The 21,075-nt window shown below is 39.0% G+C and overlaps 1 protein-coding gene across 1 annotated transcript in view; it reads right to left on the bottom strand.

Annotated features, from left to right (window-relative positions):
- Positions 1–1,210: 1,210 nt before the first annotated feature.
- LOC139744357 (uncharacterized) overlaps positions 1,211–21,075 on the bottom strand; it is a 122,998-nt gene continuing 103,133 nt past the window's right edge. The window contains exons 7-16 of the mRNA XM_071654799.1: positions 18,309–18,386; positions 17,030–17,082; positions 12,377–14,944; positions 11,259–11,402; positions 10,336–10,410; positions 8,785–9,685; positions 7,212–7,357; positions 6,242–6,403; positions 2,614–2,758; positions 1,211–1,452 (exon numbers count right to left, since the gene is read on the bottom strand). Coding sequence (XP_071510900.1) covers positions 1,211–1,452; positions 2,614–2,758; positions 6,242–6,403; positions 7,212–7,357; positions 8,785–9,685; positions 10,336–10,410; positions 11,259–11,402; positions 12,377–14,944; positions 17,030–17,082; positions 18,309–18,386 — 4,514 coding nt within the window. The remainder of the gene's footprint in view (positions 1,453–2,613; positions 2,759–6,241; positions 6,404–7,211; positions 7,358–8,784; positions 9,686–10,335; positions 10,411–11,258; positions 11,403–12,376; positions 14,945–17,029; positions 17,083–18,308; positions 18,387–21,075) is intronic.

Below are 21,075 nucleotides of genomic sequence, written 5' to 3'. Positions count from 1 at the left end.
TGCACACACATATTTCTCACCTTTATACATTTCAAATGTAAAAGGCTCTTTATAGAGTAGGTCTTTATAGAATACCAAAGTGTGATGTCATAGGCATTCATCACCATGGAAACTGGTTCTAACCAACCTCACCTGGCCCAAGTGTACATGTATCATCTCATGCACACATCTGGTTCCCACCCAAGCTACAACAAGAGACTGTGACACATCATCACTTCTTGTGGTACTCTATGCTGGCGACAAAACAGCTGCTTATCTGTTTGTTTGAAATCTGTGTCATTCTACTTGTAACTCTTGCATATCTTGGGATAGCTTCACAACTCTCTAGACCCACCAACACTTAGTTTTGACCATGCTCCAGAAACAAGACAAAAAATGATGTAAAATAGCTCACCAGCAAAATTATTCAGTTCATGGACAATTGTCTTTCTTTTTTTCTTTTTTACACCCATTTCTGCAGTAGCCTCGTTGTTGAGGCTTTCGCCAGTTGAATGCTCTTGACTACTGCAGTCTGGGCTGTCAACTTATCCTGGCTAAAATGGTTATCATATTGAATATGATCAGAACTCTCCTGAATCAAATTTTATAGTTTCAATTGAATACAAGAGACAAACACTTTTATCCATTAAACTAGCAGATCCATTAAAATGAGATTCTAGAAAATTCTTCAATCAGTAAAGTATAGGTATCAGTTGATATTTACTGCATCAAATGCCATCACTGTTCAGTGACTCTAAAAACAAATTAATGATTTATCAGAATCAGTGCGAACAAAAATTATATTGACAAAACTGACACTATATAATGTAGTTTACTTTCAACTAGAACAGCTTACGTTAAGAAAAAATATTGAAAGAAGAACATATAAATTTCTACTAATGACAATTGAGAAAACACATGTCCACTCTGTGAAATTTTGCATTGTTAAACATTTTAGTGATTTCATAGGGTACAAATGCATGACAAAATCAAGTTTTAGACAATTAGTAGACATCATAACTACAACTTTTGACCAGAGAACAAAAATCAAGAGTATCCATTTCGCTGTTACACCACATCAAAATGCTATGGGCAAGAAAGTGCTTGTACATGATATGCAAAAATGGTCTAGCTAAGCTGAAAGCAAATCAAAGAAAATAAAACAAACAAACACTAACTTTTTTTTCTACAAACAAAAGGGAGCAGGCGGAATATGCAAAGCATTGCCAGGTCACTCGCACTCTTCCATGGGTTCAACGGACTTGACGACAATGTCGCCCCACGAGTACACCATCACACCTCCGTCCGTCTCGGTGAGGGCCCCGCTGGGCCTCAGGGTATCAGGAGAGGCGCAGGGGGAGGAGAGAGGGGAGGATACCACGTCTCCATCGGAGGCACAGCTCAGTCGTCTCCGACTCCGTGGGATCTCAATCTGGACCAAGCCCAGGCCACTGGAGGGATCAAGCTTCAGGGCTGACAGCAAGATGCGTAAATGTTTGTTTGTTTGTTTTGTTTTGGTTTTTTTTTTTTTTTTGGGGGGGGGGTTGTCAAATAAGCCAGTTTGCAATTCCATTTTGTGCATGAGAAAAAAAAAGTCATCTTATATAACAGGCATGTTGGTTTTTGAATTCGCTGAGATAAATATCTGTAATATAATGGCCATTTATGTAGTCCTTACAAATGGTGCTGCTTGCCAGCACAGCAGCACCATTTATTCGAACTGATGCTCCATTATGTTCACCTGGTGTAACCAAGTTCACTCTTTGTTTGGACCCGAATTCCATAAATTGTAACATCTGGCTAGCTTTAAAAACACAGTGTAACTTTGAAAACAAGTGAAGTGCTTTACAAAATGAGAAAGAGGAAGGTCAATCAGGAAAATGCGAACAAAAACTGAATACAAACTGGCTTATTTGTTTAAGGAACCTTAACACCGAAATGCAAAATAAGATCAATAATGCAAGCACCAAAATAAAAGGTAATGGATTTTCCACACAATACGTGTATAAGCAGCAAGCATTGTGCATTTAAAGCATATTGACCTTTTTTTTTATTTTCTTGTTTTTCTTTTCTTTGCAGGGATGAATACATTAAAGACATACAAGCACAAACATAATTTTCAACAAAAATATAATACATAAGCTAAGCATGGAAATCACTGCACTTATTCTAAAGAAAAACAAAATAAAAATATAGTGTGTAGAACATACACAGTATCAACTTTCCTGACAGAGCAAAAACAATTCAATCAAATAACTGGCTAACAAAAGCAAGCAAAACAAAATAAAAACAAAGAAAAAGCAAATACAGTGAAATGTTTTTGTTAATATGTATGTGCTAGGGGACAGTTTCAACATGTAGGAGGCATCTTCTGAGAGGCATCAGATATTGGAAACTGGGGATTATAATTGAGACATCACCAAAACCAAAATTTGGTAGTGCAAATGACCGTTTTGCAATTAACTATAAAGGTGAGTAGCACCAGTCAGCAAAGGGTAGCAAAGCAGGAACATCATACCACAAGAATGAATGAAGAAAGGACGAAGAGCCAATGGGAACAGTCACTCCCAGGACCAAGGATTCTGAATACCCCCCTGGGGTTTATGGAGACAGTGCGAGGACACACCCACCTACCTGGATGGTTTAAGAGGAAGGATGCGGACGAGATGTTCTCCAGCTTCCTGGGAGTGGTGGGTATATGGTCCACGCTGTACATGGTGGAGAAGATGTGATCCTGGGTGTGGTCTAGACTGGTGACATTGTCTTCCACTGTGTTCACCTGGAACAGCCAGATAGAGAGAAAAAATGGATGATGATTGACGTACAGATAAATATATAATAGATAGATAGATAGATAGATACAGTTTAGATTCAGTGTAGATAGATAGATAGATAGATAAATAGATGGATAGATAGAAAGATAGATAGACAGATAGCTAGATAGATAGAGAGATAGACAGATACTGATAGAGAAAATGAAATGGATGTAGATTGATGTAAAGACACATATATGTAGATGGATAGGTAGATAGATAGACATATTGATAGAGAAAAAAAAGGATGTAGATTGGTGTAAAGATACATATGTAGATAGATAGATAGAAAGATAGATAAAGATGGATAGATAGATAGATAGATAGATAGATAGATAGATAAAGATAGATAGATAGATAGATAGATAGATAGATAAATAGATAAAGATAGATAGATAGATAGATAGATAGATAGATAGATAGATAGATAGATAAAGATAGATAGAAAGATGAATCAGTAGAGAAAGAGAGGGAGAGAAGAGTACAAACAGGGAAACATAAAGAGAGATATATATACAGGAGTGGAAATGAGATATGTAAAAGAGAAGAGAAAGAGATAGACAGAAAAAATAAAAGAATGGAAGACACAGAGATATACCAAACAGAGACAAGGAGGAAGATAAAAGAAAGTGGAGGATGCAAGAACCAGACACACCTTGTAAGATGACAGAGATGAGTGAACAGATAAAGGGTAGTTTGAAGGTAGGGTTGAAAGTTACCAGAAAGTATAGTGACAGAAAAGAGAGAAAAACAAGAGTCAGACAGATTATTACTTTATTACATATCTCACCAGGGATTATACACTACCCACAATGTTCAGTGTTAGTCCTTTATTTCCTCTTAACCCGTTCCATACTGAATTCTGAAATTCCCATAGACTTAATACACAGGCCGCCAGGTTCCCGTAGGAAATGGGTTAACATGCTTGGATTGCATTGAGCAAAGCAATGCCATGAAATAGAAAAACATTATCATCTGGATCAGTCTCCAAATAATTTCTTGCTGATTGTTGAAAGAAATATCCAATGACTTTCTAACTCACTGTGATTTACTAGATCTAGAATCCATTTGCAATTCTTTTTTTTTTTTGCTTTGGATTTTTCACAAACACACTTACAATGTCTGATGCCTGGTGTCATGCATTGGAGCAGATGTTAAACATTTCAGATAATGCTATGAGCTTGACACAACCCTACCCCCCCCCCCCCAAAAAAAAAAAAAAAAAAAAAAATATATATATATATATATATATATATATACCCAAGATGACAGCAATGAAATACTGATACTGGCTAGAACCATATAACATGCAACATAAATATTCATGTCTGAAATCTAATTATGAAAATAGCCTCTGAACAAAATGCCAAGGATGTACAATGTACAAGCCAGCTTCACCACCATGAAAGGCTTAAAATGTTTTGATGTAGGTGTCCTAAATAAGATGGTTGATGGATGTATGCATTTCGATGTGATTTGCTTCATGAGCTCACCACTTAACTTTTGTGTGGACACGAGCTACGAAATGCGATTACTGGGTTGAGCCATACAACATGCAACATTAAATGTAAGATAAGAGATTATGAAAATAGCCTCTAGACAAAATGCCAAGGATGTACAAGCCAGCACCATTATCATGAAAGGTTAAAAAAAAAGTACAGATGTAGGTGCCCCAAAGGTTGATGGATGTATGAATGTGAATCTGATTTACTTCCCGAGCTCACCACTAAACTTTTGTGTGAACAAGAGCTACTAAAATCACTGTGATGGTATAAAAAATATACACCAGAGAGGAACTTTGAGCTAATAGAATGAAAGATACAAGTATATCAAGAAGGCCATGCAAATGAATGTCAAAGATGTCCATGAAGTTACTATTAGACATCAACAGAAGTTGATGATTGAGAAACGAGCATTTCCAACAGTTTCATACCTTCGCACCTATATCACACAAACAAAATATAGTAGGGGTAAATAAGACATTGTTAGTTTATTATGATAAAACTGTAGCCTTGCCGCACTTAGCACTCCAGTAATATGTACAGTTCATGCATGATAAAAACACAAAGTTCACACAATACAATGCATACCATACTACTGATTCACAGACCATCAGTCAAAGCTGGTGTCACACAAGGTTAAAGGGATGGTATAGTATTGGTTGAGGTAAGAATTCAGCATCTAACTTTTTGCGAGAAACTTAGAAACCACTTCAAGAAATGTTGAAAAGCATACAATTCTAAGAGGAATTCAAACTTAATTTGATGAAAGTTGGTTTTGTAGTGGCTGAGATATCCAAAAACAAAGTACTGTATAACAATGTGACCCTAATAAAAGGTGGGTCCCACCTTTCACAGCATTGCTTTTTGGGGGATATATCGACCATTTCAAAAACAATTTTCATTGAATAAACTTTGAATTCCTCTTAGAATTATATGCTCTTTCATATTTCATAAGAGGTTTTACATTATCTATAAAAAAAAATCATCATAAAAAAATTGGAACTCTCAAGCCCCATCTCAACCGAAACTGTACCATACCTTTAATTCATCAAATATTTAAAACAAAGGGTATGTAAATATTCTTAGTGATTCAGTGCTAGTCTGTGGGTTGTTTGTTTTCTCCTCCACATAATAAGAAGACCCCCTTTTCACTCTTGCTTCTTTCCACAATGGAACATAGAATTACTACCTGTAATGTATAATCGCACAGAAAATAAGAAACTGGAGCTCAACATAGCAGCAGACAAGCATTGTTGTATCAATGCCCAAAATTTTTTTTTACAGAACGGGAAACAATCTTCTTGTGATATTCAACTATGAATATATTCAACCTAAACACAATATACTGCATTCAGGCATTTTAAGCAGATAGAATACCATAATTCATTCTGATTATTTGTTAAAAGTTATATTATCTTGGTTGGAAGAGGGTCTGAGAAAAATATTATTTTAGTGTGAGAGGGACTCAGTGAAGAGTCAAAAGGGAGAGAGAAAGAAGAAAATATATAAGGGGGAAATGAAACAATACAAGAGAAATATGAGAAGGGTATTACGAGAGGGGTAAAAGATGGGGAAAAGTTTAAAAGACAGGTGAAATGAGACTGGTGGTAGAGGTGTGACTGTCAGTCTAAGGTTCTTACTTCAAGTCCCCCTGTTTGGTCCTCAGGCAAGGCACTTTATCCTTTAGTCCTTTGGAGGGGAGATAGAACCATTGGTCCTGAAGTTGCTTGGTTTTGTTACTATTTTGGATTTGGTTCCTAGGAAAGGCTCTTTACCCTTTAGTCCTTTGGAGGGGAGATAGAACCATTGGTCCTGAAGTTGCTTGGTTTATTACAAACATCAAATTTTCTTTAATAATTGGAAGCCACATCAAACAAATCATCATACAAGCACAAACAGAGAGGGGTAGGGAGCCAAGGCCGGGTTGTGGGCGTGGCAACATTGTACCTCTCTCTCACACTGCTGGACCTGGGCCACCGTCAGGGCCACCTTGTCCTCCAGGACGGCCATGATGTCGTCCGGCAGGGTGCAGTCCACCGAGTTGACCTCCAGCTCCAGCTGGTGGAGGCGCTCCTCCAGGGTGAAGACTTTCCCAGCTGAGAGGTACACCTAGAGCCAGGGAGGGGTGGGGGTGCGGAGGGAGCAATGGAGGGGGTAAAAGACCAGGAGGTAGGGTGCATGGTCACATGGCTCATACATCATACATGTATGTCAGCAATGCACTGTTTCACTTCTTTAGTTCATATGATACAAGAATAGCCCTGTCTGCCTTTTCCCTTTTTTTCTGTTTTAATGTTACTGCACACCCTTTTTTCACACCCTGAACCCATTATTTGCCCAGGCACTTAGCTTAATTTTTCTAGCTTTTCTAATCAATTTTCAGTAATATCTGTAGGTGAAAATAACAGCTTATGGAGTATCATCACAAAATTCAAACGAGTCAATGATATGTCCTGTGCATACTGAATACTGGGAAAATCAATGCCTCTCGACTTGCATACTATCTTCACCATACAGTACCAATGGCCACTAATAATCTATAGTGTGTGAATTTTGTGAGTTCAGTCCACTTTATTCCACTATAAAGCACTTTACTGGACAAAGGCTGTCTTCCAGCACTCAAAAGTGAATTGTACCATACCGCACCCGGCAAAAATTGGGAGCGTTTTCTCCATATATAAGTGTACCTTACACATTATGCAAGCACAGGGCCATTCACCTTGTGTGCTTATGCTACATATAGGCATCCCTAATGAAGAGAATGAAATCTTTGCATGATGTAGTGTGTGACACAGTGTACGCGCACTCTTCCAATGTCAACTTATGTTAACATATATCGCTTTTGGACCACATTGGAAAGTGGTCCGCTTTTGGTTTGGTATGTATGGTATGGAATGGATCCGAGAGTTGGACCTACCCTTTCCTCCAGTTCTGAGACCCGATCGTAGAAGGCAGATAGGAAGTCCGGACTTAGGTCGTTCTCTCCGTTGCATGAGATGTAGGGACACTCGAATACTGAGACCTCAGCTGACTTGGGCTTCTTGGCTGGACTCACTGATATTCCTGCAGAGTGGGGTACAATCAATACTTATATTATATTGGATGGCTATGAATGTGATACCATGGAATATTGCTCGAGTTAGGGCCAATATTGCACAAATCAAAGATGAGTGCAATACTGACCCTACAATATTGACCCTAACAATTGCAATATTCCCTGGTATTCCATGAATTAATGCCATCCAATAAGATTATTATCATCTACAATCATGTACAGAAAGCATAAACTGCACAAAAATACCGTAGGCCGGTGTACATGTCTTGTACTTCTACTCGTCTTTGAAGTTGACTTAGCAGTCGGGTCCCATCCCAGCACTGAAAAAGGGGAAACCCCTACGCAACTAACTGCATAAGCAACTAGCAAGATGTTTGTGCGCTTGTGAATTGTAACAAGATTTCACGAACTAGTAGCAAGCGTTCGTGCATTCAGCAAGCACCCACGCAATGTACAGACGAGACAAAATACGGTGCATGATTGAACGGCCAGTTACAACAGTAGCCTACGGAAATTAATACGTTGGCCTATGCATTTCATTCAATATGCTCTCATATTGAAACGATAAAAATTGAGGGGACTGCAATACGCGGTTTTAATGCACCACTAAAACATCCTTAATAGATGATAATAAAAATTATTTACAGAGAATGCCAGTACGTTATGCCACAATTTCAGTCACTTCATATCCACTCGTTAATATTAGCTCAGGCAACTTTTTCGTGAACACAATTTTACAAAGAAAATACACATTTAAGATATAATGAAACTAAGGGTACATTTTGACATTGTGATGTAACATAACACAGGCTTACCAAAATCGATGAGCAATATAAATATCATGTATTGTACAGTGTTTGCTTAAGTTTGATTGGGTTGCAGGGTTGATGTAAAAAAATAGAGCTTGAAAGCATGACAACCCTGACACAAATCCAATATTCAGCCTTCTCATCTTTTCCAAAGCTTCTGCTTGTGGATAATCATGTTTTGTCCTAATTCTATGTCAAGCCTCAATGCATTAATGCCAATTTCATCAAGTTTCATGCTGAATGTGATTTATTTTTGCGTTGCAAGTCATTACAAATTTAAGGTATTATGATGAATAGCACAAATAACTGTGTGCATGAAATACTTTTTGTCTAGAGTCTCATAATTTTCCACATCAAATATATCAACAACACCATAACTTTTAAAACTAAAAATTCTGTCTTTTCTTTGCACATGCCATTAAGCTTTTAAAGAGAAGCCAATCTTAAAGCAGCACATTTTCCGGGAAGACTGCACATTGCATCAGAGCAGTGATATCGAGCAAAGTCAAGCTGCAGCACAGATCTGTGATTTGACTTATTCCTATCAAGGAGGTGACAATTCGATTGTTTTGAACACACACTGATCCTCACACCACTGATCAGTCAAAACCATTTACAAATCTCACCATATGTGTCCTCTCTTGAGACATCCTTTGAGTCCTTGCCCTCATCTGGAGCCGTCTCCACGGGCAAGATGGAATCAGAGTCGGAGCTGCTCGGCGGGACCGATCCGCGATCGCTGCACTCCCAGACCGAGTCGTCTGACGAGAAGAGAAGCGTGGCCGTGGGAGGGGAGGTGGAGCCGGACGTGAGATGGAGGATGGGGCCAGAGGAGGGACTACCGGAGTGGCGGGAACCGGGGGAGACGGTTGCCTCTGGAGACTTTGGCTTGGTGGAGGCAGAATTGGGGGATGCACTCCCACCTGTCTCTTTCCTCTTGTCATCATTTGCTTTCTTGCTCGGGAGGGTGAGTCTCAAGGAATTCTTTGGTGTACTTCTCTTCTCCCCATCACACGTCGCTATCTCCTTTCCCACATCTGAGGCCAAACTGGGCTCACGTTCCCCCTTCACCATACCAACTCCTTCAAAGCTCAGCTCATCCGGTTGTCTCTCTTTCACAACTTTGCTTGGGGTCATCCTCCTACCAGCTGATTTATCGGTCCCATCGCCATGTGCAGGCAGAATCTTTGGAGATGCCTCAATGGCATTGGCATTCTTGTCTCTTTCCACACCAATGGGGAAATCCCCAAACCTTTCAAGGTCATTCTGGAAGACATTATTGTCCCTATCTACAATAAGTTCTGGTTCTTGGTTCCCCTCCTGGACTCCGTAGTCTGTGAGAGGCTCGTTGCCATGGTGATCCTCCTCCTCATCCTCCTCCTCTGGAAAGTGATGCCGGTGGATGTCACTGCACAAGGCAGCCTGCTCGAGCTCCAAGTCTTGCTGTGACTCGATGGCAGCCTCTGTCGTGTTGAGGACTTTCAGTGCTGTTGCAGTGATCATGCGAACGGCTGAAGCCATATTGATCTTCAAAAGAGAGGATAAGAAATGACATGAACAACTGGGCAATGTCTTCCTCTCTAACAATATCAAAGGCAACTTCAAAAACAGAGGTCTGAATCAAATTTTGAAACAAATCCAGTAGAATATGCCAGGTTAGAAAAGATTGATGGAAAGACAAAACTTCAGTTCACATCTTATCCTTTGTCATCCTGAATCAATCAGAGTGTGATCAAAAGAGTTCAATGAAGGGATAGTTATTTATACACCTTGTTTTACATTTCAAAAGATTGGTTCCTTGAGCCTATTAACCTGTTGAGGATGAGTCCAGAGCATACTCAGGCAGGTGTCTATGGGAAATATGTGTTATAACAAAATAAGCCCATCCTCAATGGGCTAAAGACTAGATAGTAGTACTACAATGTAAGCATACTTGTGTACAGTAGGTGTGTATGGGAAATGTGTGTTACAGCAAAATCAGCTCGTCCTCAGTGGGTTGAGGCTTGCAGTTTGAGTATCATATCATGCCATTCTTTTCTTTTCTTTCCAAGCAGACTAAAGAAATAATTATAATAAAAATTTTCATGTTGTTGGTGCCAATTTGCTAGACAACTTTATGCACACAACTGCTAGAGTGCAGCTGTGGGGATATACACAAAAATGGGTAAGATCTCTACCTGTGAGTGTGGATTATCATCCTCGGTTTGAGCTAGCTGTACCTCCAGCTCACAGAGATCTTCTTCTACAAGCTCCTGGTGTGCAAGAATAATATAAAGGGAAAATTATGATGAGAATGATGACACTTAGTTTTCACTTTGTGATGATGATGGCAATGATAATGATAACAATCACAGTAACACAAGTAAACATACAAAACAATGTTGATGCTAATGCTTTAGATAATGATAACAACAGTAATAGTTATAACAATACTAATAATCAATAAAATAATGACAATAATGTATGTATGATATCCTTCCTGAATAAATAAACCTCTTTCAGTATTGATGTAATTTCATGCATGAATGCATACAAGAGTTACTGAAAAATATGTACCTGATGTTTACATTTTTGATGAATTGTTCTCATTACTTGAAAGAATGACGAAAATTCAAAAATATCGAATAATATATCAAATTCAGTACCAAAACATTTTCTTCTACAAAAGTATAAGCAAATCAAATTCACTGGAACAGGCCAATCCCGATTAAAACTCTACGATACTGAGGCCTAAGTGTCCATTTTGATAATGATTTCACCCTTACTGTGCTCTGTTCTCGGACTGGAAAGTTAGCTGGCATGTGTTTCTTTGTTTGTTTGTTTTTTACACAGATGACAGCAAACTAACTACAAATGAATACATATTGCCTAATCCCCATCATGTGGTCAAGGCCTTTCTGCTGAACTGAGGCACACTTATACAAATAAGTGGCCTGTCTCATTCACAATTAGGTAGGTCAAGTTTGCAGGAATTATCTGAATGCTGATGAACAAGCATGGCATACTACAGGGAAGCATGTGGGCACAAAAAGAGTTAGACTGTTTGTGAATACTGGCTTCCCTCCTTGTTTTTCGCTTCAAAGCAAGTCTCCGCACTCACCTGCGGGTTGACGTCAAAGTCGCCGCCGTCCGACTCCTCGTACTCGCTGCTGGTCTGGCTGGAGAGGATCCCCTTGGCGACCTTCCGCTCCAGCGAGGTGAGGATGTTGTCCAGAGCATCGACCTCATTTTGGATGATGGAGAGCTACAAGATAAAGGATGGCAACAGTCACAGAAAATCGCAAATTAATATTTCCACAGATGACACTTTCACATTGCTCTTTAATCCTTTGCATTCTTTGTGTGTTGATTGCCACAGAAAACCCTATAGCATGGTAAACATTGTCCAAAGTCCATGGCTGACAAATGGTTAATGAAAACCCACATCAATGGCAGTATGAAACATGTTAGCACTGCTGTCCCCGAGGGCCTTACATTTTTTCATTACCCAATTAGAAGCGGTTGTCCATTTCATGTACCCTAGAGTATAAAGGGACACACGGGATGAAACATTTGGTCAAAAAACATACATATTAGAAGGGAAACATCACCACAGGATCTCCAATTATACAGATCAGAGGACTTTGTCTGCACTACACCCATCAATAATAGGTACGTAACAGGGGAGATTGCCTCCCTCCCCCCCCCCCACACACACTACCTCCATCCAGTTTCATAAGACTTTAGCTCAAATGTGGTCTCAGATCAAAAAACGATATTAGCTAATTACTGAAGAGGTGTTTTAGTAGATCCTTTTACTTTTCTCATCTCTTTCATTAATTTATACAACCATATTAACAATGCTGTTTTCTTGCATTTCTAAAGTATGCTTCAACCGCCAACAAGAGTCAGCAAAAAATGTTAACTATTTCAATTTTGGAAGAATGTTTGAACACCAGACCAGAAGTTCTTACACAATGAACTGGGCACGCGTCTTATTTTTTTTTTTGGCAAATTCATCAGTTTTTGGTACGCCTGCTCTAATCAAACTATGTGATGCAGCATCGTTGAATATCTATAGACTTTAAATACATATGTCGGGTGAAGTTTCAGTGGAGGTATGGTTTGCTAAAATGCCAAGAAAGGGCACTATGCTGTGAAGGTGATCTTGTTGTACATAATAACCAATGGAGATGAGAAGTGGATTCTTTGTTTTATTCATTGATCTGAGATACCAACCTGTGTTGCAGAGGACAGAACTTCTTCAGCAGACTGGAGCACCTCTCCCTGCTTGATGGAGAGTTTCTGGGTCAGGTTGGTCAAGTCAGCTTCAGTCTTCCGCTGCAGCATCTGTGATGCCTTGCTGTCGTCCTCTTTATCATCCGCATCTTCTTCAGCACCATCCTCAGCAGCATCTCTTGAATCGAGGTCATCGTCCCTGTCCCGCAGCTCTTCGTCATTAGATGGATGAGCATCACTATGGCAACCATCTGTTGGTAGGATTTCACTGCAATCAACATCATAATCATCACCATCATCATCATCCTCATTGTTGAGAGCATTGACACCAACATCTTCGTCGGTGGCATCACCATGGCTCCTGAAGTCGCAAACTGATGATGCTGCTGCATCCAGAGAGCGTACTTCAGATTTCTCTGAGAGATCTGTCTCCATCATCTCTTCTTTCTGGTCACTCATTCCTCTCTCATCTCCCTGAGTCTCATTCTCATCGACCTCTGTTCTCCCTCCATATCCACACCCTCCTGTGCTCTGCAGGATGTCATCATTGTGATTGCTGTCGCTGTTCCCATTAAGATCATCAGTGAGGGTAGTGTTGGCATCTTCAAATTCTTCCTCCTCCTCCTCATCATCACTGTTGTCAAACATATCCTGTTCTGACAGGAGACCGACAATCTCATCGCTGTTGCACACACAGCTGTCGTCTCTCTCATCATCTTCATAGCCATGCTGCTCTTCGGTGTTGTAGGAATCCTGTCCCAGAGCACTGGAATCATAGTACGAGGGGAGGGTGCCATGGTGAGATAGTCTTCTGTAGCCAGTAGGTATCTCCTTATCTTCGTGAATACTGCTGTGGCTTGGAAGTGAGGACTGCTTCTGGAGAACACCTGTGGTGCTTCTGTTCCTACTTCTGTACGGAGATGAATCCTCATCCATAATATCGTCTGCAAGACCTTGCATTCTTCGACTCTCTCTTGCCTGCTGTTGATAGTATTCCATTTGCTTCTGAAGCAGTTGCTTGGTGAAAAGAATCCTGTCCTTGCGGACCGCATCGGGAGAGTACTCAGATTCTGAGGAGATGGTGGCATGGCTGTCCTGTCGTTTGCGATCAGAATCCGGTGTTGTTGGCCCTGAGGAAATGGGAGTGCTTTTTGGAAGGGTGCTCTCTGTGGTTGAAGACTCAACCGAAGTCTGGCGAGACTGTCGACTGTTGCCAGTACTGTGGCCATTCTTTGTGTGAGGGCGCTTTCCAGTCTTGGCATGGCTGGGAGCCTGTCGTTTGGGCGAATCTTTGCTTTCATTGGCTGACTCGCTATCTTGGCCACTGTCGTAGATGAAGCGTGATCGGTTGAACTCTATTGGCGAAAAGGACGGACTGTTGCTATCCGCTTCATAGACTTCCACAACCAGGGGAAGCGAATCGTATCGGATAAATCTGTTTGAGGAAAATTTGCCACGGCTGCCTGACTGACTTTTGGTCTTTGCCTTTGACTCCTCTCCATCACTGTTACTGCCTGGATCCTCACTTTGATCCACATCTCTCATCGCACGGAAGTCATCGCTAGATCTCGAGCGCTTGTAAAAGGAGCGAGGGTGGAAGTCGAGATTCAAAGAGACATGATCTCTATTTTCTGATTCCTCTTCATTGGCAAAGGTATCTTTGGAATCCTCAAAATTGTCATCCTCCAGCCTCCTTCTTTCCTCGTCCTCAAAACCCTCCCCTGTCATGGAAGACGTCCGGGTGTGGATCTGGTCCAGGAACTCCTCCATCGAGAGTTCTCGACCACCGATTCCCTCCTCACCCTCCTCATCGCTCTTCAGGGTTTCCTCACTGGAACTCCTGCTCAGAATGGCCTTCTCGTTTTGCTCTGCACCCTTCCATTCTTCCTCCGCATTTTCCGTCTTTCCCACCAGTGTGCTGTTTGTGGAATCAAAGTCCTCGTGGATGTCTGGTGGAGGGGAGTGAAGATCACTATGGGAGGAGTGGATGTGCGTCTCTAGGCTATCTAGTGTATCATTGGCATCAAGGCTCGGCAGACTCAAACTGGCACTTGCTACACTCTCGAAAGAGTCAGAGCATCCTATATTTTGCATCTTTAGTCTCTGGGAGAGCATCTTGTCTGCTTCCAGGGCATCGGGACAGGGCAGTGCATCCCCATCGGTAGAGCTCGAGAAGGCAAGGTGGATTCCGGAGTCCAACTCCCTGGGTGAAATGCTCACCTCATCTTCCTCTTCTCCATCTCCCTCTTGCTCTACTTCTGGTTCCATCGTGCATCTTGTGTTCGCATCACCATGGCGACCTTTGATGTCCTCCAGCTTGCTGCCATCACTGATGACGGCAGGGCTTCCGGGTTTGCTGCTGGATCCCTTGTCGGAGCACTCTGGTGATGACATCTCCTCGATGGGAGACAGGACGTGGTAGAGCATGGCGTCGCCTTGGCGACCATTGGCGACTGGAGGTGGGGTCTTCTGTCCACTGCTCTCTGAGTTCTTGGAGACTTTGTCGCCATGGGGATCATAAACCACCAGACTGGGGCTTTCACTGCTATCCTTCTCTGATAAGTTTCCCTGAAACAAAATCAAATGTTGGGAAATTTCAGCGCCATTCACTGCATATACACGATCGTTTGCAACGACAATGACTTTTTCATGGTATGTATACCTACTACACTTCTTTACATTATCAGCATGATCCATACAAAAGAAAAAAGGAAACATATGCACCTTAGTGAAACAAGATTTTAACTTTAAATCTATGAAAATAAATTTTGCCATATTTCATCACAGCCCTGTTTAGCTTAAGAAATATTAACAGAGAGAAACAGAAAGACAGATTTATTCTCTTACACTGCTTCAAGAAGAAACTGTTTCATAACAGAGAACAAAAACAAAATAAAAATATAAAATCATAAAACATTAATGAAAACAGGGACAAACTTGTACTTACTCATAGAAGGAGCATGCAAACAGAGGCACAGGTCAAGGTGACGAACACAGGGGAGCACTGACAATGACTAATCTTCAAACAAACAGCTTCCATGGGTAAGTATTGCCACAATGAAATCAAACACTGCCCAAAGAGAGACTGCAACAATTATTATTATCGATAAATTACAAACTAATAGCCACCCCTGTGACCATTTGCACAGAGAGAATGGCTGTACCTATATTGTGATATACTTGTATCAACTTAAGGAACAACTCAACCCCCAAAATTAACAATTCTTTTCACCTGCTATGTTATCAATTCTTCAAATGATAACATAACGATTCAAAAGCTCATCATTTACTATCAGCATTACATTGTCTCCTAAAGAACACTCTGCTATGAAGATCAGACAACCATGCAAGAACTGAAGTGAAACATTTTAAAGGAAACATATTACACAACAACTGGTTGACATCAAAAGACACATGCTTAAGGTTGCATAAATAGTAGAAAATACACAGTAAGGAATTATTCACAAAATGTCTTCAGATATTACAGCATTCATTAAAATTCAAATCATCCATACACAATTTATGTGGTGTTGGTAATTCAGAGTGCCTCTATGCACACCAAACTTAAAATGCAAATGTTCAAGTTGATGTTGATATTGTGATTGACACTGACACAGAAACTGAAATAAACAACCTGTGATAGCATTTAAATTGCTTATATTTGTATCCGTCACAATGCTCTACACAACATATTTCCTTCCATCAATAAATAGCAGTGGATTTATTTATATTTGCTGATGCTTTTTTTTTTCTTTTTTCAAATGATACTTCAACCATATACATTCATGATGTTCTTCACTGCTGTCAACAAAACCACACACAAGCTTGAATGAGGAGCATGCAACATAAAGTGCAGGCGTCAATGTGAAGGTGATATGCATGACACTCTATATGGGTCTGTCTATGCTGTTATGATGGAAAATGAAAGAAAAATACACGACAAAACCCCAAATCTGTGATGATGCAGTGATTTGAGGATCTCTGCTATACAAAACATTGATGTATAATGAAAGGAAAGCTGCGCAAAGTGGCACAGTGGCAAATTTTCTTTAAAAATCTAAAAGTGACAGAGATATAATGTAGATATGTATTCATATATGTAAATATTTTCACAACACACATCATCATTTATCACCCTGACAGAGTTGCAAACATCTTGAAGTCATGTAAGCTCCAAGATGAAGAGATTTGGCTGAAAACCAAAGAATTTGTCGTTTGTTTACAAAATCAAAAGTTTTGATATCAGAATGACCTGTCCAAATCATCAAAGTCTACTTTGGACACATACACAATTGTACCTCTTTGGTCTCTAATGGGCATGTTGGCAATGTGTTAATTTTGAATCGACCTCTTGTGTTTTCGTAACTTATCTTCAGCCTGCTAGACTGCATCCAACTTTCAAAGCCGATTTTGGCAAAACTTCATCCGCTGGATGTTTTTTCTCATCCTTTCTGAGTTTTCTTTTTCAGATTAAGGTGGGACAGACCTGTGAAAAAAACTAAGAGTCTGGAAACATGAACATCCTTGAATCAGACAATCAATGTTCGGCAATCTTAATCAAGCTCTCATGGTGATGGGTGACATGAGAAGAGAGAATAAAAAAAGGAGAAGATATTAATTTGTCTGATTGCATCAAACATTGCAGATACTCACGCTCCTCTCTGCCCCTGTCTCTGTGGCTTGTATCATCTCTTCCATGGCATTATCTGGCAAGGAGTGAAAGTGGGACAGCAGATAACGATTAGAGATAAAAATCATTCAAGAGTTGACAGGTGCATGAACACATTAAAGGGATGGTACAGTATTGGTGGAGATGAGAATTGGGCTTTTAAGTTTTTGCAAGATACCAAGAAAATACTTATGAAATAGTACAGAGCATACCTTTTTAAGAGGAATTCAAAGTTTATTTGATGAAAATCGGATTTGGAATGACTGAAACATCCAAAAACAAAGTAAAACAAAGCGAATAAAGTGTGGGTCCCACATTTTATTAGAATCGCTTTGTTATGGATATCTCAGCCATTTCCAAACCAATTTTCATTAAATAAAAATTGAATTCCTAATGGAATTACATGCTCTTTCATATTTCATAAGAGGTTTCTCATTATCTCACCAAAAAATGTTAGAAACCTGAAATTAGATCTCAACCAAAACTATACTATCCCTTTAATCCAGTGCTATTTCTCTCTTACTTGGATGTATTCTCTCATTCCTACTGTACGATATCTCTTTATTTTCTCCTCTCTCCATTATTGGGACAACATTTTATTCTCTCTTTATTTAATTCAATCTCTCTTTCATGATATTCTCTCCTTAATTCCCATCCCTCCATTTCCTTTCTCCCACAGCATTACTATGTCAGCATGCTTACAGCGAATAAGTAATAACACTTAAATTTCACTAACAATAGTAATATCTAATTGTAATAATGATAAAAAAATATCATTGATGATAAAACTAATATCTATACTGATAATGCGTATCATCACACTTATTATGAATACTATATATCTAACAATTATCATCATTATCATTATTACATTATTACAATTATAACCACTATCATGGCTGTTGTTATTATTATCATTATCAGTGTTATCATGACATAACCATTATCAATATTATTATTATCATCATTATTATCATTATCATTATCATTATTATTATTATTATGATTATTATGATTATTATTATCATTACTATTATAATTATTATTATTATTGTTATAACTATTACTATCATTTACTACTACTACTACTACTACTTCACTTTTATTGTCATTATCATCATTAAGAATAGCAAGTCATTTAAAAAAAATGCCTTTTCATTTTGTTTTCTTATTGGAAAAATATAGAATGCGATGAGGATTTGAAATAAGGAGTGTGGATACACCCAGATATATATAACGACCAACAGAGCATCATGTCTGCACCTTCATTTGTCTTGTCTTGAGGTGCTTGAACACCAACAGAGGTCATGGCAGGTCGCAACAGGGTCAGCCAATCATCATCTACGCGGTGTAAATCAGAAAAAGAAAAAGAGACATAGAAAACAATATAAAGGTAATAAATGGAGAATTGCCAACATTCATCATGAAACATGCCTCATTCTTTGGATTTCATGAAGATAGCCTGACTTGAGTTATCAAATTAATACAAAGAATAATGAATCTTAACCCTTACTGTGCTTTGTTTCTTGATTTCAATTCAATTCAATTCAATTATTTCATAATCCTCATTTATGAATATTACATCAGCATTAATAGCTCAAGTTATTTTACCATGTCAATAATGTACAAAAACAAACAATATATATATATATATATATATATATATATATGTCTGTACGTGATTTACACCCATGGTGGAGTGCTTTCTTTGCCAACTGACACAGCAGCCTGGAAACTCATTGTCCATAAATAAAGATTAACTAATCCCGTTAATCCCTATCACGTCATCAATGCCCTCTCTCATTGGACTGAGACACATTGCTATACCTGAGCAGGATAACTAATCTACGACTACAAACGTGGGTCAAATTTGGTTGGATTGATGAATGCTGATGAACAATCTTGGCAAGTTAAGACGTAGAAGTGCCTAAGCACAGACAGGACAATGTTAACAAGAAATAAACCTCAGTCTGCTTTATATTTCCAAACAAGAAGAGCTCTGTAACATCTTGCCTGTCTTTGCAGTGGGAATAGCACATGTGTATATTTCATCATATTTCATGCTAAATTTGAATGCTGATGCATTTGTGCTAGGTATGATTATGATGCTCTCCGCTTGCGTGTGGATCTGCTAATAACTTGCTCCACTTTGCTTCAAATAATGACATTACCTGACTCACTGAATGCATATCACGCACCACATAATTTGTTCAAACTGTAACATGATTTGTATAATTCTACTGTTCCTTAACCCAGATAAAACAGGGCTGATCTGTCACTTCAAATAAACTGTTCATCTTTTAGGCATTTATGCCCGCTTTACAAGCAACAAACATGACTTGATGAGTCTGCTACACAGATAACAAAATATCTCACGCAGGCCACAAAGTACTAATGTCTTTGGAATCACAATGTGATAAACCTCATAACAAAATCTCCTCAAATTTGTCTGTATCCATATGCTGCTCAATATGACATCAGGAAATAATAATTTGTCTATTAGATGGCTGATATCTACTTTACAGATTATATCATTTCAATAGCAAATATCAAATACCTAAAACCACATTTCAGAGAATATCAAGCTGAATAGTGGACATCTAAAAAAGGGAATAAGCAATATAATAATATGAAATGTAATATAGAAACCAGTCATGTCGCATTGCTGTCCCATAAATATATTAATGGTCAAAATGAAGACTGATATTATGAAACATATAGCCAGAAACTGTTAAATTGTTGTTCTGATGATCAGCTGCTCAAGTTTCTAGGCAAATACATCTCTTACAAGAATAACTACTTATTCTTCCAAGGTTTGCGTGTAAATTTAAGGTCTGCATCAAAAAGTTCAGGGAATATCAATGCCATGAGTTAAGCCAGGATGCAAACCATAGAATTAAGATGAACATCTACATGTTGTTTTTACATGTGATTTTAGAGGAATTGAGTACACAAGAATAAAGTCATTTGGGTTGATTTGCTGGAACGGTAAAATAAATAAACTATTGAATTGAATTGAAAAAAAAAAAACCAGATAGTTTGACATGTGGGTGTTGTGCATAGACTACACTGACACACCACTGTTTAAAGTCGTATTGTCAAATGCAAGTTTTAAGATATCATTCTGGAATTATTATCACTAAAGGAAAAAATGAAATATCTTAGCAGACACAAAAACTTTAAATGGAATGAACTTGAAATTCACAACTTGGGAAAATGCATTGATTGGGATACACAAAATATAGTTTTTAAATTCAGGCAAAGAAGCAGAATGTGTGACATTCTTCAAGAGGAAAAAGACATGGCAATTGTTGAAAAGATGAAAAAGGACCGATTCAATGAAAAGGAAGAGAAAATACATCCATTAACATAGCTCCAGATAATGGAGGACAAGTTGCAATGCAAAGACTCAAGTAAAGTTTTCTATAAAGGAGCAATGATTAATTAGAAATGTTGAGGCTCACTCAGAAGCACACAAAATACCTTTTTTTATTGAAGCAAAGAATTCAAATGCCTTGCAGGATTATGTTCATATCCATTTCAGAAAATTCTCCTAATCCAGGTATCAAACGTAGAATGAAGACAAATTCCAATGAGGCAAATACTCCTTTGTAAAAAAAAATAATAATAATGATAATGACAACGATGGTCCCATCACAGAGTTTCCAGCTTAATTTGCAGGTAATAACAGTTCACATTCCAGGCTAGGATGAACCGGCATCAGCGGCAGTGCAAAGTCACACATTTAAAATTCAGACAGGGACGGAAAGGAGCCTTTCCATCGGTAAAGATCAAAGATTGCTAACACGGCGTTGGGCTGCAAGGACAGTGAGAACAATTTCCTCACTTCTAAAGATAGAGTAGCCTAATCTAAAGTCTCTACTGCCATCATACCCCCCCCCCCCCCCAACACCACCACCTTCCCTTACCCCATCCCATCACAAGCACAACTCCTAAATGAAACCGGTTAGAATGAGTATGTGTCGGAAAACCAATCGTATTGCACACATGTACAATCATACAAATCCCC

This window comes from Diadema antillarum, unplaced genomic scaffold (assembly GCF_040938485.1).
Source record: "Diadema antillarum isolate AM-2024a unplaced genomic scaffold, OU_Dant_1.0 seq00001162_RagTag, whole genome shotgun sequence".
Taxonomy (NCBI): Eukaryota; Metazoa; Echinodermata; class Echinoidea; order Diadematoida; family Diadematidae; genus Diadema; species Diadema antillarum.
The sequence above is the reverse complement of the archived record's forward strand: the minus strand, read 5'-3'. Positions and strand labels throughout refer to the sequence as shown.